The sequence below is a fragment of the Bombus vosnesenskii genome, unplaced genomic scaffold, assembly GCF_011952255.1.
Source record: "Bombus vosnesenskii isolate JDL3184/JDL3185 unplaced genomic scaffold, Bvos_JDL3184-5_v1.1 scf7180000013264, whole genome shotgun sequence".
NCBI classification, from domain to species: Eukaryota; Metazoa; Arthropoda; class Insecta; order Hymenoptera; family Apidae; genus Bombus; species Bombus vosnesenskii.
In genome coordinates, this window is record NW_022882924.1 from 9410268 (window position 1) to 9437913 (window position 27646).

General features: G+C 30.6%; 5 protein-coding genes and 1 long non-coding RNA gene across 7 annotated transcripts in view; 5 read left to right on the forward strand and 1 right to left on the reverse strand.

The window, feature by feature from the left end:
* Nucleotides 1–1920: 1920 nt before the first annotated feature.
* LOC117237253 (uncharacterized protein PF11_0213-like) lies at nucleotides 1921–5331 on the forward strand. Its single transcript, XM_033501024.1, has 2 exons — nucleotides 1921–2090; nucleotides 2772–5331. The coding sequence occupies exons 1-2, from the start codon at nucleotides 2063–2065 to the stop codon at nucleotides 4184–4186; spliced, it is 1443 nt and encodes a 480-aa protein (XP_033356915.1). The 5' UTR covers nucleotides 1921–2062; the 3' UTR covers nucleotides 4187–5331.
* A 6647-nt stretch (nucleotides 5332–11978) lies between these two features.
* On the forward strand, nucleotides 11979–14705 carry LOC117240692. The gene is made up of 4 exons (XM_033506729.1): nucleotides 11979–12504; nucleotides 12888–13037; nucleotides 14284–14418; nucleotides 14551–14705. Exons 1-4 carry the CDS (start codon nucleotides 12360–12362, stop codon nucleotides 14625–14627), a joined length of 507 nt encoding a protein of 168 aa, XP_033362620.1. The 5' UTR covers nucleotides 11979–12359; the 3' UTR covers nucleotides 14628–14705.
* Nucleotides 14706–17091: 2386 nt separating this feature from the next.
* Nucleotides 17092–18729, reverse strand: LOC117240680 (EEF1A lysine methyltransferase 2). 2 transcript variants are annotated; one of them, XM_033506722.1, is made up of 5 exons: nucleotides 18619–18729; nucleotides 18407–18475; nucleotides 18234–18332; nucleotides 17340–17755; nucleotides 17092–17227 (listed from the first exon to the last, which is right to left on the reverse strand). In XM_033506722.1, exons 2-5 carry the CDS (start codon nucleotides 18460–18462, stop codon nucleotides 17133–17135), a joined length of 666 nt encoding a protein of 221 aa, XP_033362613.1. In that variant the 5' UTR covers nucleotides 18463–18475; nucleotides 18619–18729; the 3' UTR covers nucleotides 17092–17132. The 2 variants fall into 2 exon arrangements, with proteins under 2 accessions (XP_033362613.1, XP_033362604.1); XM_033506713.1 differs by lacking the exon at nucleotides 18619–18729 and having other exon boundaries at nucleotides 18407–18548.
* LOC117240664 (leishmanolysin-like peptidase) overlaps nucleotides 18263–27646 on the forward strand; it is a 211653-nt gene continuing 202269 nt past the window's right edge. Inside the window, exons 1-2 of the mRNA XM_033506695.1 lie at nucleotides 18263–18391; nucleotides 23474–23784. Of these exons, the coding sequence (XP_033362586.1) occupies nucleotides 23605–23784 (180 nt within the window). The 5' untranslated portion in view covers nucleotides 18263–18391; nucleotides 23474–23604. The remainder of the gene's footprint in view (nucleotides 18392–23473; nucleotides 23785–27646) is intronic.
* LOC117240671 (ferrochelatase, mitochondrial) lies at nucleotides 18690–22684 on the forward strand. Its single transcript, XM_033506701.1, has 8 exons — nucleotides 18690–18821; nucleotides 19110–19302; nucleotides 19384–19605; nucleotides 19735–19836; nucleotides 21092–21257; nucleotides 21333–21440; nucleotides 22163–22327; nucleotides 22409–22684. The coding sequence occupies exons 1-8, from the start codon at nucleotides 18788–18790 to the stop codon at nucleotides 22604–22606; spliced, it is 1188 nt and encodes a 395-aa protein (XP_033362592.1). The 5' UTR covers nucleotides 18690–18787; the 3' UTR covers nucleotides 22607–22684.
* The window catches only part of LOC117240709, a 61627-nt gene continuing 58463 nt past the window's right edge, over nucleotides 24483–27646 (forward strand). Inside the window, exon 1 of the long non-coding RNA XR_004494778.1 lies at nucleotides 24483–24663. This is a non-coding gene — a long non-coding RNA (uncharacterized LOC117240709). The remainder of the gene's footprint in view (nucleotides 24664–27646) is intronic.

A 27646-nucleotide genomic window follows, 5' to 3' on the forward strand; every position in this document is an offset into this window, starting at 1 on the left:
TAATTACATGCGAGTTGAACCGCGATCGTGAAACATTAATGTTGCAACCAAATCATGTATTATCGACGGTAACTGAGGATCATACTTACTTCTAGATGTTTATGATAGTTATAAAAATATGTTGAAGTAATATTGCGTGATGCACTTTGAAAAAATCCGTTAATACTGTCTATGATTTCTTAAACCAATATGACAAAAATGTGAGGGATTAAGATGTATGTATAGCTTTATTTGATGCGCACATTTCACGAATTACATAATCACATGTAATAATTGCATGGATATAATTTCTGAGCTAGACGCGTGCAAAGGAAAATTTATCTTCCTTGACAAAAAAATAGACAAGATATATATGACAAACACGCTGCGCTGTTAAATATTATTAATGAAGAAAAGTTATTTCACAAATCACTATCCGATTAACTCATTGAATGAATAAAGACTCATACTGGAAATGAGCTTGACGTTTACTCGAAATTTCTGTCTTTTGACAGAGATTGACTAAAATCTTTTACGGTTTTAGAATAAAAATATATTTAATAAGATAAAGTAAGCAAATATATGTTATACACGTTTCAAAGTAACATATAAAATTAGAAAAATTCTCACCATTGTGTAAAAAACATGTTAAGTAAAGTAATAGACAAACCACTACATTTGAAATACGCAACATGTTTAGTACATCTGCTTCTAACTGAAACGTACAAATTTCCGATACGACGATCGTTGACGAATTTTATCAAGTTAATCGTATCTGATAGAAAATGTACACCTACATTGTTATCAAAAAAATATTAAATTATCTGAGAAAACAATTTTTCCGTAGTCATTTCGATCACTGTTTTCTTTTTTTTCGAACTAAAAAAAGGTGTTTCATATAATTTCACGTAAAATATAATAATTTTATCAATTAGGACAAGAGTATTTGTAGTAAATCTATATTCCACGAATTATTAAATTCCTGATTTGAGATTTAAATACACAAAATCATGTGTTTTAAAGATTCTATAAGTTTGAAAATTGCTATTGTTAATAATTGGTTGATAATGAAATAATATGAGAAAGATTGATATGAATGTATATAGGTAGTATAATGTTTTATATGTCTATAATCGTAGCTTATCTGATAATATTCCCGATTATACCAATTGTAAAGAAAGCATGAGTCTTCAGTAATCTTTATCTCTATAATCTATAATTATTAAATCAAATGGTGCTTATTTACCAAACGAAAATCGTCTTGTATGAATTACGATTGTTTGACATTCTTTGAAACTGTTTACAAAATATCATTTTCGAAAATATTAAGGAAATCCCCTAACTATTTTTTTAATTAGAAGGTCATTAGACAAAGATTAATTCAATACTACACACTTTTATTCGATATCTTTCTCGATAAAAATGAAAACAGACGTAAAAATGAAAATGTAAAGTGAAAACAAATCACTGAATATGACATACAAGTAATGTTTCCAATGTTGAAAACATTATCAATATTATGAAGTTATCAAAATACGTAGTATTAAAATTACAAATATTATTCTACGTACACAATATTTTCCTGGAACATACTTTACGTAATAAGTGAAGATGAATTTATTCCTACAGCGCAACGTCACGAAAATGTAATATCACATTCTGCGTCAAAATGATATGTTATATAACTTTAATTTGTTTCCTTTGTGCGTACATTAATAAAGAATCATTTTAGTATCAAATCTAATAAAAAATGTCGTTGTTTTAGAATCGTGATTGAGAATATATAATTTAAGGAAATGCTTATTCGACAAAACAGTTAGCAAAACAATTAGCAAAACAAAAGCAGGTTTCATTATTCACAACAAGCATAAAATTGTAGATGACCTATAGGAGATATGTCTTGACCTATGGACATCTTCCTCGTAGTATGAAACTTGTGGTAGGAGACTAAGTTTTATCGTTGATGCGACCTTTTATTTCTCTTTATGCTAAACTTTGCCAGGTCGAGGTTAATTTGTACTTTTGCGTTTACCATTTAATGTTCTTTCTTCCTCAATAGTTAGTTTATGGCAGATCGTTCATCATGAAGGAACAGTGGAGCATCAGTAATGGTAAGTTTATTCTCTTCATATTTATTGTTTTTATTACGCGTGCACATGTAAATTTTACAATGCGTAATTAATTAATCTTCGCGTAGTTTTTTTAATTCTTCGTTTCATAATTTGTAAAAAAGTATTTTTTTGAGAAATAGAAATATTTATGGAAAAATCACTTTGAACCATCCAGCAGTCTTTCTATATGATCATAGTTAACTGAAATTATAATTTATTATGTGACACTCTAATAAACCAGAAAAATATTCCATTTCAACTTCTTATAAATATTAATTGGAACTTGTACTTGCACTTAGTGTTATACATAAACATGTTGCATATTCCACATATAGTTATTATCCCAGGAAATAACTTCTCCTGTTTATAAGGAAAAACGCCAAAGTTCGAACATGTATTATTGCGTTCTTTCTAATTCCAGCATATCAATATGCATTTTTAATGAATTGAATGTTAATAACGTGCATAGATATCGTCCAAAAATTGCGAATTTAAGCGTTAGTATATCAAAACTTTGTTAAGAGAGTGTGCAGAAGACAAGTGATTCTGAAAGTGATTTTACTCCACTAGTTATTATTTAATTATATTTGACTATTTAGAGATACTTTTATTCATTGTCATCAATCTTTTTCAATGCAACACATAAACTATAACTTAATCTCTTTATTTCTTTTATCACAGACAAGCTTATAAGTGTGGAGGAGGGACATGGAAATTCAATTCCCGACAAGAAAGGTTTCACATATTTGAAATCCGTGAGCACACACCACATATGTGAACAAATAATACAATGCGTGAAACTAATCCTGTACTTGGAACTGCTACTGTTTGTCGGATGGGCTTCTTACACAATATGGCAAAATTATCATATCGATTCGATGGAAGCCAAGGCTATAGACAACATTCGAGAAGCAGAATCAAAAAATTTATTCGACCAACAATCGACGTTTGACAAAAGTACTGTTGCACCCGAAGAATTACACACATCGGAAGATAAAGTAGCATTGATAAACACAATGGGACATGTAGAAGATTCGCATCACGATAAGAATCAGCCCTTCAATGAAGAACACGACATTATACCGATAGCAAAACCCGATCGATACTCTTCAACAGAAGACAGTGAATCGTCGTCTGTATTGAAAGTTGATAGTGCAAAAAATATTGAAATTAATGAATCAGATAAAGATACTACTGTACATAATTGTTCCGAAATACAAGATCACTTTATAACCGAAGAACCGAAACAAGTAGAAAATGGGAAAGAAGAAAATTCGGAATATTATGCGCTTCTTTCGTTACTACTACAAAATGCCATGAAGACAGAACCTATGAAAGATTATACCACTGATAGCAGCATCAACTTGCAAGATGCTTCAGTATTAAGTGGATCGATCTATACACCTATAGATGGGCTTGAAAATCTGGAAATTCAGGAAGATCACGAGGACGAAAATCAGGAAATTTGGGAGTACCTGGGAAATCAGGAAAATTGGTATCCGGAAAATATGGAAAGTCAAGTAAATCAATATCAGGAAAGCGGGGGAAATCTGGAAAATCTAGATACCCAGGGAAACTTGGAAAATCAGGAAAATTGGAAGAATGAAGAAAATGACGAGGTTCAGGTAAGTGAGGTAAATCAGGATAACCAGGAATATCAGGAGGAGAATCAAGGAAATTTGGGTGTTCTGGAAAATCAAGAAAATCAGGAAAGTCAGGAAAATTTGGATGTTCTGGGAAATCAAGAAAATCAGCAAAGTGCTCCAGGAATTCAAGAAAGTCCGGAAATTCTGGAACACGTCGAAACACCGATATTAATTATGGATGATGATTATTTCGAAAAAAATTGGAGAAAAGACATACTTTCTATGTTCCGGACATCAAAAGTCCCATACTTCGCTGATAAATCTGATGACCATTTAAAAAGAATTAGTGATATGCTTCGAATAGATTATGAGGATGGACTGGACGATTTGGATTACAGATATGTACCTTTAAAACTGGACCCATCTTCAGGTTTAGAAGAAACGGATACTTGGACATTATCTGAGTATCCTTACGATAATTATAAGTCTGATCCGTACTTATTTTTGTAACGAAATATTGTACAGGGTATCCCATTAATTTTGTCCATTTGAAATATCTTCGTTATGAGGAATAGTAGGCGAAAAAATGTCATATAACAATTGAAAAATAATCCTAATATGGTGGCAGCAACAATGTCTTTATATGGGGCAGGATAAAGGAGATGTCGAGATCAATTTTCGTTTCTAAGATAGATATTAAAGTAAGTTTTATATTTAGAATTCGTGATCTTGTCGAATTTAAACTCAAAAGAATAAACATTTTCTCTATTAAAAATGAGAACTAATTTACTCATCCCCTCATGTTATGTTTTTGTTGGAACGACTACTACTTTTATCAGTAATATTTTCATTCATTATTTCAAATAAAGAAGATATTTTAGGTGGATAATGTTGACGGAGCATTCTGTATAGTACAAGAAAATTTCAACAAATAATCTCATCTAATAATTTCTTGTGATGGTTACAGAAGAAGCAACCCGTAGTTACGATTTCCATCGTAAAAGTATAGTAATAATTTGAAAATATGTGTTTCGTATTTCTTTGTATCACTTTATAATTAATCTTTTAATTTAAATAACTTATAGTAACTTATTGAATAAGTCAAAAGTGAAATTGTAAAAGAAAATGTTTTGTGAATTCTATTTGCTTATTTTACTTTAATCCATATTTGATTATTTCACATTCTGAGTCATCTTGCAAAGAATTAAAGTAATACTATTAGAATTTTAATACTAGTAGAATTTTACAAGTCGCAAGTTACAAGTTAATATGAACGAGCGATCCTAGTTGGATAAGAAAAGAAATGAAAGTTCACAAATTTCATGTTATCTGATTAATCTATTTGGTAAAAAATTATAAAATTGTAAAAGAAAACTTTACAATCTACAGCTTGTAGCTTGTCAATTTATTAATATTGTTAATTGGTAAATTATAATTTTATTTATAAAGGAATTTGGAGAAGCAACTTTAATGGAAGGCATGCTTTAAGAAAATCGTATTATACTTTGTCAGACGCGCAATTGAAATTGCAATTGTGAAAAAGAAAATGTTTTGTGAATCTTAATCTTTATTTTATTTAAAATAAATCTTGTATGTGTTTATAATTACAAACATCATTCGTAAATGTTCAATACAAAATCATGGCATATTTTGAATTCCGCATATTTATTTTATTTAATTCATATTTCACAAACGTACCTGTTTATAATTACAAATACCATCCATAAAGGTTAACGCTATTTGACAAAATCATGTCGTAGAAAAATTAATGCATCATTCGCACAGCTGCGCATGGGCCTTGAACTTATTTATGCTAATATGTAACGATTTACACCAGAGTTAGTCTGATAACGTTTCCATACGTCGGCTAATAGGCAATTACAATTGGTCGGTCAGCGATTACGAACTGCTGAAGTAGGTCAGTCTAAACCATGTTTTTTGAAGGAGATCTCTATCAAAGAACGCACATAACCCTTATAACTTTTTATGATACGCTATAAATTGAATACCTATGCTTAAGAAATAAATATGCCACTCCTGTTTCGCCTTTATATTAATTCTAACTCGGGACAACGAATTTAACTGGATGATTTGTATTTTCTTATTCTTTATTCGACGATACTATGTTTTCTTTCGATGTTAACGTCGTCGTTCGAATACTAGATAATTCAGCAACTGAACTAGAGTGTAATTTGGTTTTGGGAAAAACTACAGAATCGTAGGAGAAGATTCTTACGTGTATAACAAGCTTTATATCAATTCTATGGTATAATTTTTCTCGTAAGTATATCGGTACACTTGTAAAGTGCACTTAATGAGTTCAATCGAAATTTATATAAACTGATTCGACCAGTGATTCTGTGAATTCTATGTACCGTGAATAATTACAAACTCAATTCCATTTTTAAATTTTTCACAATATCAGAAGAAAAATTGAGAAACTATATAATTATATAATTTCATGCTATAACATAAAATAAACCTGAAGATGCAACAAACATAAATTTTCTTCTTTTGAAGTCTGCAAGAAATTCAATTTTCTTTTAAACTTGTGTTTTTGAGTATGAAGAAATATAACCTAAATTTCTATTTTGCTACGTTTTCGTTCAATATTTAGTGGATTCATTTTCCATTACTTCTATTAATCTGTTAGATACGCTATCCGCTAACTTCTTTAAAGTTTCATTTGTAATATCCGCTCACGCGGATTTTATTCTTTTTTTGTAAGTTCAACCACATTTTCTATAAGTAGCTCCTCATGAACTCGTCAACTTTTCTTGCTAAAATTCGCTACAGATCCTTGGTCGGGTTCAGATCAGAACTCAATGTTGACCAGGATAATAATTTTATTCTGAAATCTAGAAATCACGTTTTTTGTAGTGACAGCTGTATAAATAGGAGCAATGTCTCGCTGAAAATTTGGTTTTTTTATTTTTTAGATTCAATTATAAAAGACAATAATATTTATTAATAATTTGCCATTCGTATGATATAACCAGACAGGATTAATGATTTCTTGAAAATATTGAAACAATAATGCAGAAAATATATCTGAGTTTATAATTATTTACAGCACTGTAAAAGATATACTGACATATCGTTGAAAATTCAACATTTCGCGAGACATTCAATTTCTTTTGAAACTATAGCGAGCACACAAACTAGAAATCTTTTTGGCATATTTCCTTCCCATTACATTTTCCATACTATTACCATTACCAATCTAACAAAGAATAAGAAAGAAAGATTGCAGTGATTGTTTGTCAAGCAACCAAGAATTTAGGGTTACGCGTGCTTTCATGATATCTGGCATATGTATTACAATACACAACACTTGCAAATTCTGATTCGTTAATGGCATTCTGCTATTTTTATAGGTTCTAAAGGTTAACATATTCTGTTTTAAGCGCGATATGCAACAACTGAGTAACACGAGTCTTAAGTTGAGCTTCAACCATTCAATTTCTGAGTTAACTTTGAAATAATGAGTTTACTATGCTTTGCTTTCCGAAAGAGGGACAATCGTGAACAACGGTCGCCTTTCTCACGAGTTTTCGAATAATAGTAAACCATTTACAATTCACAGCGTATATTATTTATCATCTGTCTCCTCTTTGAATATTTACCAACATCTTTTCAATTTTTAAATGTCGTTCGAAAAGTTTCTTTCGTTTTGTAAGGAAATAATGGATGTACAACATTTTGCGTTTTATATTATTTTATAGAATTACGTATGATCCATTTTGTTCTATCAAAGTAAAGATCACAACGTTCGACAGATTAGGTTTCATGTTTGTATAAAGATGCATCGCTGTAAAAGACGGGTCTGTAAAAGAAAGACACTTTTCGGACAACCTAACATAATCCTTTTCTTTCCTCTATTTGAATTTTTTCGCTTTTCACTGTACAAGGTAGAATAAAAAGAAACAACAGATTAGCTGCTCTCAGTGACCTTCTTCTTTCCAATCCTACAATACTTTTTCCTTCTTCTATTTGAATTCTTTCGCTTTCCAATGTACAAGCTGGAATAGGAAGAAACAGATTAGCTGTTCTCAGTGACCTTCTTCTCAATCCTACAAGACAGGTGAACCTAGACATTAATGTTACTGGAATTCCAATGTACATATGCTCATTAAGAATGTACATAAATTATATAGAAATCAATTATCTTGTTCATGTCGGGGTAATTGTTACCCGTTCAATAAAACACGCAAACGAACCACGTGAATATTCACGATTCACTTCCGATACCTTCTTCTTTCGAAAATACGAGACAGGCCCGACTGTTACGAAATCTTCGTGATATGTCGACAGCATGCAGTAATTGATGCTCGAAGGTAATACAATATACGTAGCGTGCATGAACACACACTTCTGCAAATTTCAACCATAAGATAGTAGGAACAAAGTTATAAATTTCTCAACTTTCGTATACGTATTTTGGGCATGCATATTTGCCACGTTTAAAACAAACTATGTTACATTTAATCGTCAGCTACAGTTACTTTGATACCGTTTACTTCCTTTAGAGGACAGCAGGAAACTCCTTGTACGCTTGCCAAGAGAAAATTGTTTAATTTGGTCAATACAAAATGTCGTAAGATCAAAAAAATGTAATGACTCGAAAACACAAAGAAATAACTTAGATTATAGTATTATTAACTTAGACAGAGATTGATAAGGTTAAGCAGGTGGAATTTACTATTATCCAACACCTAGATGAATAGATGAAAAATTAGTGTTTGCAATGATTACAGATAAGAGCGAAATCTAATCCAACAACGCTTAATGATATAACGTTTAATGATATAGTGTTTCAAAGTGTGAAATAGACTTTCTAATAGACTTAACTAGTCACCAAGAAGACGTACATTAAAGATAATTTTTTGGAAGTTCTCGTTGATCATCCCTTTCCCATAAATGTACATAGTCTTCTCAGGAAAATGACCGAAGTCCTGAAGACTGCAAAAAGTCAGTGGCGATATCAACTTTTATGGCGGTTATATCACTAGAAGTAGGGCTGTAACAATGTTCATCAGAGTAGTGTTCGTTCACGCGTCGAAAAATCGGCTTCTATTGCATGAACTGCTTGTCTCGAAAACAAACAAATTAAAACGTTGCACTATCCACCTTGTTCGTCAGACTTGGCACCGTGCAATTTCATCTTGTCTCGACGGTATCAAATAACAACGAAGGGGAAACGACAACTTTCAAGACATCCGGAAGGCTGTGACTCAGTATTCTCGAAAAAATTTCACAAAGAGACGCGCCACAATTATGCGACGCATTAATTGGCCGCGTAAATCGTTGTATCGCCACTAGAGGAATGTGCCTCGAATAAAATAAAACATTTTCCTCAAAACAATGCCTCTGCTTTGCTATCCTTAAAAAGATCAGTTACTTTTGGAATATCCAGTTCTCCGTTATCCTAGCATCTGTGGCACGAACTTGCAAGGATAACAGGATTATCGATAAAGCCACTAGCAGAGGACTCAGAACGACAGAACGAAAGTTACGGTTCCTTCACGCCAAATAAAGTACCAGAACCTGACATTTATGTATTAAATACCGATAGCCGTCGCAAGCTCGTGAAAGGGCGTGTGAGTAATTCGTGGGTATCGCGAGGATGGAAAGAAATTCTGCAGAAAATATACGGGTCCGATCGGTGGTTGTTCTTGACAAACTCCAGTAGGAGTAAGTAAAATTAAGTAAGCGTATTGACCGAAAGTGGTCACATATACAAACAAAACAATGTAGCAACGCATGACGATGAGCGATAGTGAAGAGTACACGCTTTGAGCCTGTATCGTTCATGGAAAATTCTTTCCATCTCTATATTATACTTGACAATCTTTCACCACCATCTTGCCAACTTCTAATTGTTAGTTATCAAAGTGGGCGGGGATGTTAAGTATGTTAGGAGGACTACCAAGTCGAAGTTGTCGTGATTCGCTAGTTGTGTTACCGCCTATTCCTTGTAACTTATTATAAATCAATACAATACCCACACTGCCGACCGTACATTATGAAACGTTTGCCAACTGTAATTATAAAGATTAATAAATAATTTAATAATACAATTTAGGTTTCCTTATAACACGTGCGGTTAGTAAATGTCAATTTCAGTTTCTAGTTACAAAACCCATTTATGTCTACCCTAGGTGTACTAATAAGTGTTCAGTGAATTAACGTTAGTGTACAGTAGAACTCCACTTATCGAACAAACAACGATGTCCGATGAAGCAATTATAATTGTTATACCGCGGATTTTTATGCGTTTATAAATTAAGTATGTAGAATGTGTATATGATTTTGTTGAATACAATGGGTGTTTTAAGTCGAGGTCCTCGAATTTTGATGTCTCATTTTCTTTTATTAATAAGAAAAAGATTCTTAATGGTTAAGAAGTATTTTAACATATATGTAGTCAAATGAAAAATCACGTATGCCAGTAACGGTTCTTTCGTATTTTCCTCAATCTTAAGAAATTTGTTAACAATACGAAAGCATGATAACAATGTTAATACAGTAAAAATCAACCAATTCGTTAATACTGTTATGTACGACAATGTATGTAACAACAGTGTATTCATAATGTATACACAGATATTAACGCGAGCCACTGCAAGAACATGTAGGCAGCTGATATTTCCCAGAACACCTATTTCCAGGATAATAACCGATTCACCGCGAAGTGATCCTGGATCAGTTAAATGGGCGTTCCACATTTCATTTTATCGATTACGGTATTTTTGACATTTATATCCTTAAAATTATAGCTAAAATTCATAAACATTTGTTTAAAATAAATCTTGGAATATATGGCAATCTTTTAGAATTATTTAAATATCGTTGAACTATATATACCTTCAAAAGTGAAGTTTTTATCCAGAAAATCAGTTGGAATGAAATTAACATTTTTAAATGAGATACTAAGCTTTAAATGAGGTTTGATTTTCTAATGGATAGGGGAGTTGTATGACCGTTAAGGTTTCGTGACTGTGTAAAACGAAACACGACTTTTCGTGTACTACTTCCTTCGAAACAGTGATAAACTTTGTGATTTTTTTCACATTTATCATATACGACCCTATCAAATTAACCTTTGCTACATCTAAGAAAACTTGTCAAACGTCGATAAAACTGTCAAAAGTTGGATTATTGTAATTATTAATTGTATTCTCTGAAAGAAACGTTAACAATCGTTATGTGATTTTACAGAACGATTTTGTATACTACTTTTATTCTGCTTTCTTCAGACCCTGTCTAGCTGTAAATTTGAGCTCATGTAGTATATCTCATGAGTCTTAAAATGTGCAGTTTTCAAATGGTAACACCACCGTGTTGAGTTCGACAAAAATTTTTATTATCCTTTGTTAAACCTACTCATACAAATAGACGTTTGCAGAAACTGTAATAAAATTCCTGGAAAATTTAACAGTTCATGGATGAAAAAACATGGTACAAACAAAATTGAAATTCTAATATCCCGCTAAAATATGACAATACTAGACTCTTCGGTAATCGCTTTAAACACAAGTGATTATGATAATACTATATTAATACCATAAACCATTACAGACCGCATATACATATAACGATGTTCCACATAATGAATAATAATTAGAACAAAATATTTGACATTTTAATCACATGACAATATTTGTTGCAATTTTTAACTACATACTTATTAACTAGCATTCTAACTTTCAATAGCTCGAAGCACGTAGCGAAAATATTTATAAAATATCATTGCATATAACGATGTAAAATCTATTTAATGTATCTAGAATTAATTATATAACGTTTCGATTATATGACGATATTCTCTGTAATTTTTTTTTTTACATATATCTATTACATATTATTGCAACTTTAACAATCCGAAATATGTAGCAAATATGCAGTTTCAAAAATCCATCGATAATTTTTTAAGTAGTTAAATATTATTCTAATCCAAAATAAACAGCCCAAAATACGTAGGAAAATATTCAGAAATATGCAATTTTTTGAAAATCTATCTATTCAACGCAATAAACAGATGTTTGGCGAAAGCGTGAAAGTACAATATATCGTGACGAAGTTAAAGTTGAGATGCTTTGTTCTAGCACGGAACCGTTCTATTTCTCCTGGCCACAACTCCTGCCACGATCGAAACTTAAGGGAGCGAAAGCATACTCCGATTCTTCAACGATGTGGTAGGCCAACCACGTTTTGGTGTAGAGTACTTTCTACTTCGGTGGTGGCAGCACATGGGGTACAGGGTGGGGATGCTTCAAAGGCTTAAAAGGCCTTCCAACGTCCTTGTAACACGCAGTTCTCGAATAGAACGTAATCGTATTCCGTTCAAATAAAAATCAACCTGAAAGCAACAGCGAGCAAATTTTTCTTCCACCTTCTCTTGCAAATTTAAACGTTATTACTTGTAATGATACTACGATAGTCATTTAGATATCAGTGTACATCGAAGCAATTTGCAAAGTTTGTGCGGACGTTAACTTCGTTGCAACAAAAGACGGTCAGGGTTGATATCTTGGTGAACAGCAGCGAGTGATTTCTGTCTTGCAATCGAAACTTTGTAACTTCGAAAGTTAGTGACTAGTGAACAAGCTGAGTGTTGAATAGACATTTTGGCGGGTTTTAAGTACATACATCGAAGCTGCAACAAGTAAACCCGGCGAAAATGAAGAAGACGAAAGATCTTCAATTACTTGCGACGTTTCTTCTATTGGTGTTTTTCGTATCACCATCGTCTACTTGGGCTCTTACGACATTCGGCAAACCCAGCCCAACGCAGAACCAAAATTCTCCACCACCGCCTACACCAGGTTAATCAAAGAGACTTATCAACTTAAGGAACAATCTGTCAATTCTCTCAATTATATTAAAATGTGCGATTTTTGTCAGACATTTGAAAGGAAAGCTTTTCAGATATTCAAATTCTTGCGACTTATTGGTCTTGATGATGCCGCTTGCTAATTGTAGCAATGCACTTTCGTATAATTATAAAGTATTACTTTACAGCACTGTTATCCAAAAGAATGTATATACCGCCGTATTTCATATTATTTGTATTAAACAAATAGAAACAATAAAAAAGAATGTTATCATTCTTGGACAGATCTATAATTTCTAGACAAATATAAATAAAATAGCAAAATTTAGAAAGTTAGAAAACGCTTTCACGCATAAGGATTGGTTGTAATTTCAGTCGGGAAAGCTCGAGAATGTAAATTGGAGTCTGATTGCGCTGGAATCCAAAATACAACATGTATGTCGGATCATCGTGACGGAAGAACACGTTGTCTTTGTGGAGACTATTCCGCTCCTCTTAATGGCGCGTGTACCAATAAATTCAAAGGTAATTTATTCTTCCTAAACATTTTTAGAAACTTGAACTTTTTTATTTGTAACGATCCACGGAGTTTATAATTATTATTGTTTAATTGTTATATACATATGTGATGGTTATTATAATTCTTATTTAATTTATATAATTATACACTTGAGAATTTAAGATCGCGCATAGGAGATTATGTTATATTTATTTTAAATAAATCTTGGATTCAATTAAAAAAGAAAGATACATATTGAATTTCTTCGTACACAAGGTACTACTGTCATTTGCATATACTCACGTGCTCTCTTGCAATATGCGAACATATGATGGTGTTGGTACCAGCACCGAGGTTATCTATGCAAATTGAAAAGCTTTACGAATATCATTGTAGCTTGCTATACCCCAACACCAATTTACTAGTTTTCTAATATACTCTTGCTATTTCATGATGCAAACATAAAAGTCGATATATCACGTAATTCGAAAATTAGTTGAATATTGCTAGTAAAGGTATTATGTATTACATTTTCGAATTGCAAAGAAATTAAATTTGTAGTGAATTACTTCGTATTAGGATTTAAATTAAATATTTAGAATGAGAGTTTTTAGATTTATATTAGTAATTATTATTGTAGATGCATAATTTAGTAGATATCAGAAAAGAAGTAATTTGAAAATTTTGTTACATTGATTACAGGATTATCGTAAATAAAATGGTTGAAAGTTAAGCGTCCGTATGAATTTAAAATGCATCTTTTACGACGATTAAGAACATTTGGTTCTGCTCTAAGAACAGATATAAATATATAGATATTGATTGTAGCAAGAGCAAAAGATTTTAACAAAATGATAATATTCCATTAAGATATGCAGTGTACGAATACTATAGAAATTCTAAATTAAATCTGCCAAACTTTGAAATGAAATTGTCATCACGCGTAAGATTTCGCATGTAATGTAATATACATATATTTTAAGTATTCATAGCCAACATTTTTTATCCAAACGCTTATTACAAGTTCTATAATCTCTTTCTTAAAAGAGAATATTTGATAATTATTTCACTTGAATTTGAATTAGTCAGTATCCATATTCCAGTGAGATACCTATTTATTATTAACTTAAATCTATTTATACAATATAATTACAAATATAATACTTTAAATGCTCTTACAGTTATCTAACGAAATAAATGTAAATGTAAAAATTTAATTCACTTCTATATCTAATTAATAACACGCCTGATCAATGTATATTTCTATTGTAGCGTTACATACTTCATGTAATGATGATTCTGAATGCATTGAGGGTGCACATTGCGTACAACGGAACAATACCATGTCCGGAAAACGTTGCTATTGCCAAGAAGGATATAACGAAGAGGGTGTATTATTTTGCAATGGTATGTCATCGCGTTCTTGGTTTCTTAACCTGTTAATCGAGTCATCTCTTAAGCAAAAATTTCTGTAATCGCAAAATTACGAATCACATGTAACTTGAAAAAGTTTCTAACTGCAATGAATTTTTTTCACAGGTAGCTCATCCGTCCTCATATTTCACACAACACTTCTGTTACTTACATTGAGTATTATGAAACAAAACTTCTGTTAATTTGAATATTGCAAGACGAACCTTATAAATTCTTCAAAATTTTAAACCTGCTAAAACATTGCTGAAACTCTAAACTATGAATCAACCAAAAATACCATATTGTGTAGAGTTGGAAAATAGTCTTAAGTTTACCACAATTATAGTACAAATTTTAAAAACTATTGGGTTTAATAACTGTACTTGGAAAGTAATAAATTACTTATACGCGACATAACTTTAAAAAATATATTATATTTTCATTGCAAGTAGTTGTGTTTAAAAATATATCTTTCACGTATTTAAAATAAATACTACTTACGTATATTTAAAATATTTTATTGTATTTTTGGATAATTCATTTTATGAAAAAAATATGTGCAATATCAATAGGTACAAAACATAATATATTCTAATTATTAATTGTCCTATAACCTTCGTTATGATTATGGTATGTTTCAGTTGTCACTACATTTTCTAATTAATAGTAATGCAATTTCGTAACATATGTATAATCATAATTCAAAATAGTTAATTTTTTAAAATATACGTATTTCATATTTAATGTTGACAATCTCTCATAGATTTGTTTTGTACTATTAAGAATTAAATTTTATTCCATAGTGCAAACGTCTATTATACGGTATATTAAGATACTTAAAGATAATTAAAATATTTCAATAACATATCGTTATTTAAGTATGAATATGTAATGAATCCTTCACTTAAGAGCAATTTTTTCGTAAAACTTTGTAGTAGGGTTTTGTAAAATGTTTTACCTACATTTTATCGTAATTTCAATCTCTGTATTGTATGTCTATGATTATTGATTCTTATCTTTTAAATATTTATACGTATTATTAATACTTGGAACTTTGCAATAAAAATTATATTAGTGCAGAATATTAGGTAATTCACGGGACATATTAGAATCAACGACTTAGATATAAGTAAAGAGTTTTAATTCATGATCGAAACACTTTGTTCTGCAATTTGTTGTCTAGTTGTATTTAGTTGCATGTACATGTAAAGTTTATAATTTTCTTAGAGTATAGAACATTAACATATATGTACCATAGTTATGTTTAACTTCGTTTGAATATTTTATAATGTGCTTATGATACTGATTATATTAATTAAACTGCGAAGTCAGTTCTTCTTTTAAAAATTATCGAAAGTAATAATAGAATTTGTTCGTTTCATGTCAAGTTTGTCAATTCATTTCTAGACTAATCTAAGTTGATCTACACTAGTTTAGAGAATACAAAAATTTGACTTTTTATATTATATATATAATATCGTGTTATATGATAAAATATAATTTCATTCAAATATCATTTGCGAAATTATGATCTACTCCTTTTGTATCAAAGATTCAGTAGCGCTACGTAATTCTAACTATAAATATACAAGATGTCTCAAGACAGATTATATGATCAAGTAGGAAGATATTATATCGTATATGCGAAAGACGGAGAAGAGAATAATGCTTTTTTATTTCACGTGTAGTCGAGAAAATTGAGTTTCAAAATTCATGAAGTATATATACGTGCACTCGGTGTGGCTATTGATCACTTCTATTTCAAATCCAATTTTCTCAAATATGTGACTTTAAACAAAGAAAGTAAAGTAAAAAAGTTAAGTAAAATCATATTACTTGTGGGGTCGGTAATTAGCTATATCTATTCGACGAATTTTCGAATTTAATTTTCACGAAAACAGTGTCTCAAGTTAAAAAATTTGTTTTTTCTTCATCTTGGTTCCTAGCTGATTATATCACCCGCACTAGGACACTTTATGTTTACTAATTTTCATTTTTGAAGAACATTTCTTTAAAATTTCAATTCTGTAAAAAGTTCAGTTATTAAAATTTAACGTGCCTAATGAAATTTTATATGATATAACAACTTCATTCTATATATTATAAAAAAAATTGTCGTAACTTAAGATATTACTATCACACAATTTTATTAAATAGAATATAGTAAGTACTATTACAGATCGTTCAATTTAGTATCTATATAAGTAAAAAAACAATGCCTTTTCGTTCACGATTTATTCGTAGTTACAGCTAGCAAATTTTAAATCGATAATCCCAATGTAGCAGTTAGACGTACGTAAATACATATAATATAAAGTTTTAACATGCCAATAATGCCTCAAGTACCAATGACTGTATGAAACAAACTATGTAATAACTATACAACTAAATAATATGTATACTAATAATTTACGTTAATGCGAATTTATCAGAACACAAATGGACAGTAATATTTATTTCGATTATGATGCATAGCATTTTATAACGTTTGTAAATTGATAATAGCATAATAACGAACTGTACTATTCGTCTCCACTATTTTAATATGTTATTAGCACGAATATATTATGCACTAATAAATTTTGTCTGTATTCTGAACATATGTATCACCGTACTTCTTAATAACATATTAATTGTAGATTATACGAGTCAATTATAAAAAGTAAATAAATGGAATACTTCATATATTTTGTTAATCGACCTTTTTATTATTTCTTTTGGAGAACTAATTGTGTTACAATGTTTCCAGTTTGTCCACCAAATACAAATGTGTCAGCAGGAAGCACATGTAAGATGTCAAAATCTAAAATATTGTAAATTATATTAATGTTATTAATATTGTCATATATGTTATCATAAAGATTAATTCGTTATTAACGAATGTAATTGTTGCTTCAAATAATAATATAACTTACAATTTTGAAAATGTTTCTCTATTTCTTCTTTAGTCCAATTACATGAAGTTAAAACTAAGTAACCAGAAGGTAACAGAATTTTGTATATATTTTCTATATACTTTTGCCGTTTTGACGAAGGATCTTCTGGATGTAAGCTGATGGCATCGTAAGTTCCTTTATCATGTACTAATTTAAAGTCAATCGGTAAATTAAAATTTTCTGAATCGAGTATATCGCAAACTTTTAATTCGACGTGTGACATATTATTTTCCTTCAGTACTTCACGAGCTAAGTCCACTGCCTTCTCCGAATAATCTACACCTAGCAATTTTTCAAAACCTTGTTTTGTAAGTTCCACTAATGTCATTCCGTTTCCACATCCTATATCGACTATTTTGTCATCTTTGTTAAGTTTTAATTGCGTATTAATCCAACTGAAATATTAGACAGAATATTAATAAGGAATACATTTAAAAATATATATAATATAAAAAGAAGATATATAAAAATAAGATAATATCTAAAATATTTAATTCTAAATGATTATACCAGAGCTCCGATCATATAATAAGCAATAATATGTAGATATGAATAAAATTATAGGAGCTGCTACTATTATATAATTATTATACATATATATAATTATCATCATAATTATTCTAATTATAAGCTCAATCGTATAAAAACAAGTAGAAATTATCTTATTTGAATTTGAATAAGAGATTTAAAGATTTTATCTTCTCATGATACATATTTTAGTAGCTATAACTTACGAAAGGTGGCAGCACTAATCTCACGAGTAAAATACTGTACTGTTTACGTGAAAAGTGCTTCTATTATATACGTGTACTTGTATACATGTACTTTCCGCGTTGTTACATGAAATTTTCGTGTCTTGTTCGAATAACTTACCGTATGACTTTTAGTGTATTATTTCTACCAAACCATATTTCACCTACATCTCCGTGTTCTTTAAAATTATCAAGTTCTTCTGAATAAATCCTCTCCCAACTGAAACATAATTGTGACATAAAGTAATGCTTATCGAGTGTTTCACATTTACGAATACGGTATGTATTACTTACTAATCACGTGTGCCTAAATCCGATGGTCCGAGTTCTTCAATGTTTTTATCTGTCATGATTTTATTTTGACTGTACGAAGATTATGATTAAATCGTAATATTATGTATTAAATGTATTAATCCTAGTTATCTTTTGTATTTTCATTAAATCAGTGATTTATAACAAAAACGCGTGTCTAAAATTTAATTTGACGTGAACATATAATTACTTACGTTATGCGGAATTCTACTAGGCGAACATAACCTCACTCCTAAGCCTAACCTATATTTTAATGATACAGTGAATAAGACATACCACATAAGCGTGATTGTGCAAGAATCACAATATTTGCAAGTATTTGACAGATAAAATTGTCTTTTCGAAAGTGTTAATTTGTTAAAGATGGTTAGTAAATTAATGAACGTACTTCAAATTGGTAAGTAAAATATATATTATATCCATTTTATATTTGTATATAGGTATTTTAGATTTTTTATTATGTAGTTAAAGTAGTTTACACATACGTATGCAAACCATTAGATAGTAAAAATATACAAATTATATATTGTAATAAAATAAGAATATGAAAATTAAGTCTAGTATTATTTCATGTATTAAATATTTTGATGTTAAAACCAGAGTATGTTCTTATATATAATTTTTGTACTGTTAATTTTTGCTTTAGTATTTACTTTTTTAAATATATTCTTATGTCGGTATTCAGGGAAACAATGTGCAAAATCTTCCATTTTACCTTGGCGTCACTTTTCTACAACAAATTTAAAACAAAATAATGTTAAACCAAAAACTGGTATCTTATTGTTAAATATGGGTGGTCCCAGTAGGGTCGATGAGGTGCACGAGTACTTATTACGTATAATGACTGATCGTGATATGATTCAACTGCCATTCCAAAGGTTTAGTTTGGTGAATTTTGATAATTTATAGCAACCAAATCAATGTTAAGTTAAGATTCCATGTAACAATATGTATTACAGCCAAATAGGTCCTTGGATAGCAATATACCGTACTCCCAAGGTACAGGCAAAATATTCACAAATTGGTGGCAAATCTCCCATTTTAGAATGGACAAACACACAGGGTAAACTTTTGTGTGAGAAATTGGATAATATTTCACCAGAAACTGCACCTCATAAACATTATATTGCATTTCGTTATGCTAATCCCCTTACTGAAGATACATTGCAAAAGATAGAAGAGTAAGAATGCTAAATACAGATATAGAAAGATAGAATATATCATCAACTGAAGATAAATACTGAATAAAGTTAATAAAATGTAACAAATAATTTTCTTTTAAGCAATATATATATACATTTTCATTTTAGAGATGGAGTTGAACATACAGTTGTCTTTTCTCAATATCCTCAATATTCTTGTGCCACAAGTGGATCGAGTTTTATTGAAATATATAAATATTATTTGAACAGGTAGTTACTTATGATTTCTTTTTGCAATATTGTTACAATAAAAGAATTAAAAGTTGTTAGTGTATTATATACATTTTAAAGTAGATGTGAAGATGTTAAAATCTATTACCACTGCACTAAAGTGCCAGCATGTTTTAAGATATGTATTTTATAAATATAATCATACATGGTATGATATAAAAATTGTAATTATTTATTATTCTACAAATTGTTTTGAATTTGAAATTACATAATACTTAGTTTAATATGATTAATCATCTTTTTTCACTAATATTTTATAAAGAAAAAAAAATATTCAGGCAGCTCATACATTTTCATTTTCTTCAGATGTCACACGCATATATTTTTCCGTGTCATATTTAATTTGCTTAAGTCATGCTATAGTTGATTTTTTTTAATATTTTCTTTAGCTAGTATGAAAGGTATAATTAATCTCTTTGACTGCCCGATAAACAATTGACTAGTCTTTTAAATCTCCGTATTTACGACACGAAACTTTCGTCGAGAGTAGAGAAAACTTAACTTACTTATAAGTAGAGATTGGACAATACGATATACATAGATGTGTAATCAAGCATGCAACGAATATTTTTTTATGCAAAATCTTTTCTTAGCATGTCGAAAATTATTGTATATAATTTTTTGAAGATGAAGCAAACCTTTAAACATGTATATTATTTATGTTATTCGTGTTTATATGATTCATTACTAAACATAGATAATTCGACTTTTATAAAGATCCTTTATTCGACTTTTATTTGATAAAGATGTCGTATAAAATTATTATAGCGTGCACATACTGTAAGCATTCTAAGCTATCTATATTTCTAATAAAAAAACAAATAACTTGCAAAAAATGTGCTAATAGATTTACATATATATATATATACACATATTTATAAATAAAATCTAATAAGTATATTTAATCACAGAGATCATAATATCTAATCGTTTCACGTCATTTCATTTTTTTTTCGTGATATATAAAAGATTGTATATTCTGTAATATGCATTTATGTACATAATAAATATTTTAATTAATGAAAACATAAAAGCACAAAGAATTAACTTTAGACCTTAAAACGAAAAATTTATTAGAATATAAAATGTGCTGCCATTTTAGTGCGCATTTTGCTTTATATTCATAACTAATCCTTCTGAAGTATATTTATCGAAACATAATGATAAGATAAATTAATATCTCGATACAGTGCAAAAATGTATTAGACAGTACTCAGAAATTCATAATTTACAGAAAATTACCTTCTAACATGAAGTGGAGCGTAATAGATCGATGGGCAACGCATCCATTGTTCATAGAGACAATTACAGAAAGAATTAAAGAGGAATTAGCTCAGTTCCCTAAGGATATAAGGGACGATGTCATAATTTTATTTTCGGCTCATTCGCTACCAATGAAGGTTACTTTTCAGTATTAAGAGCAAATTGATGTGAATTACAGTTACTTGAACATTGCGTTTTGCACTGTATTTTAGGCCGTATCTAGGGGCGATACTTATGCATCTGAGGTAGCAGGTACAGTTGCCTTAGTAATGGAAAAATTACAATATTGTAACCCATACAAATTGGTATGGCAGTCGAAGGTATAGACATTGTTTTCGTTTTATTAATCAATTTTATTTATTTTTAATTATACTGAAGCAATATTTCCTTATTTGAGAAGGATAAATTTATGAATACAGTTTTTCTATAAGATTTTAAAGGTAACTTCATTGTTAAATTATTTACTAATAATTGATAGTTAGCACTTGATTGTACAAGGCAAGAAACCGAAAATTGGCGTTAATATTTAATATTAAAATTAATATTTTCGTTATGTTTAATCCTACTAAAAAGCATTCAATAAGAAAATTATATATATAAAAAACACACGGTGATATTTGTTTTATTCTGAATGTGATACTTTCCAAGTTTTCGAAATTATTCACGTTTTGTTAAATGGAATGTTATATGCAACGTATTGACATATTGTTTTTAAAAGAATGAATTCTGTCACACCAAATATATCATGCATAGTGAAACTGCTAGGAGTAAAATTACAAAGTTTTTGACATTTACTGGTTCATTAAAATTCACGGATTCTTTGATATGCTAAATGAGATACCGTTGCTATATCCTCTTCTACGGAAAAGTCTATTTCTTTTTAAATGAAATTGTATCTCGATTATTGCACCTCGTTATAGTTCACTTGAAAATAAACAACATTTGCCACATTTTTCTTTCCATCGAATAGTTAAAACCATACAACGAAATACATTAAAATTTATGCTAATTTATATTCTGATTTATTACTGTGTATATTTAGGTTGGACCTATACCTTGGCTGGAGCCTTTTACCGATGACGCAATAAGAGCGTATGTAAAGCAAGGCAAAAAGCATTTCATGATAGTTCCAATAGCATTTGTTAACGAACATATTGAAACTCTTCATGAATTGGACATTGAGTATTGCAAAGAATTAGCTGAGGAAGTAAGTGTTGCATATCACTTTTAATTCAGAAAAAGAGAATCTAACTACGGAGAAGCATTTTTTACCTTCTTTTGTATTTAGCTTGGCATTGAAAAAATACGGAGAACTGCTGCACCTAATGATCATCCTACGTTTATAGCAGCTTTGTCAGATATCGTTGCTTCTCACCTTAAATCGAATAAGCCAGTGAGTCCCATGTTTTTAACACGTTGCCCCCATTGCGTTAGTATGAATTGTGTAAAAAGCAAGAATTGGTATGCGGAAATATGCAAAAATTAAAAGGGCAAAATGTTTCATTTATCGTACATGTCATATATCGTGTATATGTAAAAACCAAATATATAATTTATACAATTTGTTACTATTTCTCATAGTAATATCAGTGTAAGTGAGATTAGGGTTAAATATTTAATAATTATAATTTAGAAATTGTACAAAATACAGGTTATCTCTGTAACATAATGTGTTGAATAAAATATTGATATTTCTTTCCAAATATTTTTGCTTTCTTTTTACCTTAACTCTAGTACATATTATATAGTACTCTGTACATATTACCTCCTTTAGTATGTTTTTAAAAACATAAGTCATATCATAAATGCACTAGGTATTCTTAAATATTCATCTATTACAGAATAAATATTACTTCAATGTAACATAAATTATATCTCGAACTTAGGAACAAATCTATTTTTCGAATATTTATAAAAAATACTTTTATACCTTAGCTTTTGCATAAATAACATTATAATACTCTCAATTTTTTAAATTTAAATTTTGGGAAAAGAATATTTTCATACAATGTTCTCATATTTCCCAAAAACATCTTACTTCCATTAAATAATTGTGTGGGTATCAGCCAAATTGTGATGTGAAACAAAATGAATTTCTCTCAAACAAAAATTATAGATTATCAGTACGTAAAGATAAAATGACTAACAAGACTCTTGTAAAAAGAATGTTATTAGAAATTAGAAAACTTAGTAAAACGACAATAAAATTATTTTCCTGTCAAAACTACTAGACAAAGAAAAATGATTTCTTATAGAAACATCGAGAAAGATTACTCGATAAGCTGTTAAAAAGGAGTATAATACAAGGTAGTTTCACAGCATTTATGACAGTAACCCTTCGATTTCTTTGCAGGTTACTCCCGAGGGAGTTATCGCGGCGACAGCAGAGAGCGTCTGCCGCGCTCTAGGTATCGAACGCGAGTGGCGCGGCGCTGGGTGCCGCGACGCTTATATAAATGCGCGGCGTCGGCAGGCGCGTTCAGTATGTGTCATGCTTTGCGAGCGCGAGCGTCGTCTGTGATGGCGGCTCGAGTGCGGTTGAAGATGCAATGCGGCACCGTCGTATTGCTCCTCGTTGTCATCATCGTGGTGTGTGGTATGGATCTTGTGTGTGGAATGTTCGAGCATCGTCACTGCAGTCACCAGCATCCCCGGGCGCACGAGGTAAGCAAAAAGGACCTCGACCCTTCTCTTTTCTCTTTTACACACTCTTACTCTCTTTTCACCTTTGTTGTCTGCCTGCCTGTTCGCTTGGTAGACGCACACCAACCAACCTAACCAACTGGACTGCTAATGCTCGTTCTGCCACTGCCACTTCCCTTTTATCGCTTTTCCTCACCGCTCTTTCTCTTCTTACCTTTCTTTCGTTCGACGGTTTTCTCCTCTTTATTACGTCAAATCTCTGAGTCCATTTTTCGTCTCTGTGGGTATAAAATCGCGTGATTTCAACCAAGCGTGCGTTTCACGTGTCACGTGCTCTTGCTGTCCTCCTCGCACACCTGTATTTCGCGTGCGCCCCACTTCAACCTGAACCGATGAGCTCTGTTCTCTATACGCTACATCTTCAGATACTACTATCCTGTTGTTAAACATATGCATTATAGACGCGCTGTGTTGACATTTTCTCCATATTTATGACTCTAATAGGATTATAACGTACGTCATTCTAATAGGATTAGAAATGTCTGCTTTATAAGGTGAAATGTCAACATCGAAAGTCGACTTCGATAGTCAGTTTCGATTGTCGAGATTTCTCGTTCGCAATAACAGATTTATATCGCATGTGAAATTTCGTAAACGTGGTTGGCGTTTTTCGAAGACTAAGTTATGTAGTTGGTTTCGTTTAGTAGAATTTGTTACGTTTATAACTGTGAAATAAATAGCGCGCTACGCGTAATATGTCTACTGTGGAATGTGACTTTGATCGTGCGGAGAAAGGTATCCGTGAACTTGTTTTCATGCGCCGCTGAACCACGTGTTTTGGGAACGGGCACGCGCCCCTGTGTGTTTAGTTGCACGACTTTTTGCTACTCCGCTTCTCTTGTAAGTGGTTACATTATTTTTCATTAACTCTGATTGAGATTTATCAATTCTCTTTTATATTCAATCAATTTTTATTTGATATATGGATTCCATAGAAATATGTTTTGCTGTGAATGACGGATTTCATTTTATATCAAAATATCTAAGCGAAAATTTTATATCGTTCTTATGTTACATTGTTGTTAGTAGAATTGAATTTTCTTTTATATGTTGGATATTAAAAAAAGTTTTATGGTTTTGTGCTATGTAGGCGCTAGTGGAATTACAGGATGATTTCGTAAATGCGATGAAAATAATTAGGAGGCTACACGCCTGTAATAATGGCAAAAATACAAAGGTCTGTAATTGAGACTTATAAGAGAATATTCTATCAAAATTATTTGCAACAATATAATGCAAAAATAAAATATATTAAACTCACGCGCGTATGCATGTAGATCGTATATTTTACATGTATAAAATGAAAAAATATGATGACAGTTAGTTGTTAAAATTGTATTTTCTGAAAAAGTATTTTATTCTTTTTCACAAACCAAGATTAATATGAATATATGTATGTATGTATGCATTTATTAATAAACTCATTGTTTGAGACTTTTAACATCTGCACCATTTAGTAATTACATTTGTAAATGTTCTCTTTCAGTATTTACGTAATATTCATCTAATTTGAACAGTATGTGCATTACCGGAATTTCTGCATTTTTAAGCATTCGTAAATCTGTAACACCCACAGTCTGGTTATAAATAATGATGTCTCATTTACAAGTAAGAGAAATGCAAATATTAATTACAATCTCAATAAATTGGTAATTGAGAAAGAGAAATTGAAGATATTGTAATAGAAATAAATTGTAATAAATTTCGATAAATCTCAATACATTTTAATAAATTTCAATTAATTTCAATAAATCTCAATAAATTTCAACCAATTTCAATATCTTGTATAGAGCTGTTCACAGGCCAATGTGGTTAACTCTACATTTCCAAAAAAAACAAAAAAAAATCGTATCTGTATTATATCATATTATCATATATGTATAATATCATCAATTTTCCCCACTTACTGTTTTGTAGAGATAACCGATTTGAGAAATAAGCGGCTCATATAAAATACATTGACTGCGCGCTCAAAATCCTTTCGTACGGCCATGCTTCAGATTTTAGGTCCTTTTTTCTTATCTCCTCATATTTCTGCCAATTTGCTTGCTCTGACACTCGAAGCGTGTTAATTTTAAACCTGATTTTTTTATAAACTCACTACACCCTGATCCGGCCTCGTTTGATGAGATTGTTCAGACTTGAACGGTTAAGTGTAAGCTTGGTAAAATATTATAAATCTGAAAACCGTTCTGTTTAAGTTGAGGTAAAAACTAATCCAAATTTAGAAAAATGTGAAAACTTGTGTTTTAAGCGTTCCACGAGCGCAGTTACAAAAAGTATGAATTTTGTGGGTTTGCGTCACGAGTAGGTTTAATTTCAGCATACTTTTAGGACATCGTGAACAGTTATTGAAATACCTTTGCGTGGAAAGGGTGGACGATACCTGGATGGATGTGGGGCTTTGAACGAATTTTATGACGAGGCCATTTTGTGATGAGGAATTTTCCGCTTGGTCCGGTTTTCGACCATGCGAACCGTTATGCACTGATTTTAATTAACGTTTAAAACGCCTAGTTGATGATATCTATGAATATTGAGGACGGTAGATCCTAATAGTTTTAAGCCATTGATGATCACACGGTGAATTAATATGAAGATTACAGGAAAATAACTTGATAAGTTATATTTTTCTTTTCTTACAAGAAGACAATTTAAAAATTGAATTCTATTTATAGATTAAACAAACTTTTGCGCAGGTTGGCAAGTTATTATGTAATTGTTTGGTAAATCTTTAATTGATTGGCAAATTATTGTGTAAGGGAATCCAGTTATCGTATACGAATATTCGTATCAGAAGAATCTATAATATTTACAGTTATTTTGTTAATTTAATACCAAGTTTACGTGTTATAATTTGTGCCTGTATGTTTAAGAAACTTTATGTCTATTAAGATTGTGTCACCACGAGAAAAATCCAGGTGGATTAACTGAGTGGTTGTACAACAATGTAGCAAACAATAGTTGAGAGAACGCGGTTAATTATGAGAAGGAAAAGATGTTGCAATGTCACTTGACGTAGCTGAACTTTTACTTTTGAAGAAGTAAATATGATTCTGTGAAGAATCTTATAAGAATGTAATATTGTTCGCGTATCTTTTCTAATAAGTGTAACATTCAACACTCTCGCTTAGAATTCACTTAGGATACTTTTTACTTGGTAATTTGTAAGAAGATCAGAGAATTAAAGATAAGTCATGCAAATACCTTATTTATTTAATTAACGGAAAGATACAATTCTCTGATAATAAATTACATTGCAACTTACGATTAGATGGACATTTTACTATTGAATTAAATTGTTCTTAGTCACATTTTTTATTTCTTACACGAGAATAACTTAAAAATTAGTTACTCTTCATTTATACGTAACTTTAATTTGTTGTAGAATAGTTTTGTTACTTTTATCTTGTTGCAAATATCTAGAGTTATTTAAAACGACTTTAGGTTGATGAGAATCTTGTTCTTTTAAAAGCAATTACGCCGAAAAGTCGAAGTAATTTCTAAATATAAATAAAGTTTTAAGCTTATCTGGCTTTATTAACCTGTTTGTTTCCTTTCTGAGCAAAAGTTATTCAATTTGCTTGAACGAAACAGTTTTATCATGTTTATTTCTCTGTTCCGTTTGATCTAGCAACAGTATTATTTCGTCGAGTTTTCGCTTGGCTGGCTTCACTGATGTTTAGTTTATGATCACTTAAAAACTTTGAAGTATAATCTATTCGTCACAGTCTCCGTTCCCTTAATTCAATCCTTTAATTTCTATCTTTAGTTCCCAAAAATATCTTTCCATTCATTAGGTATAGTCGTGGCAGTCACTATA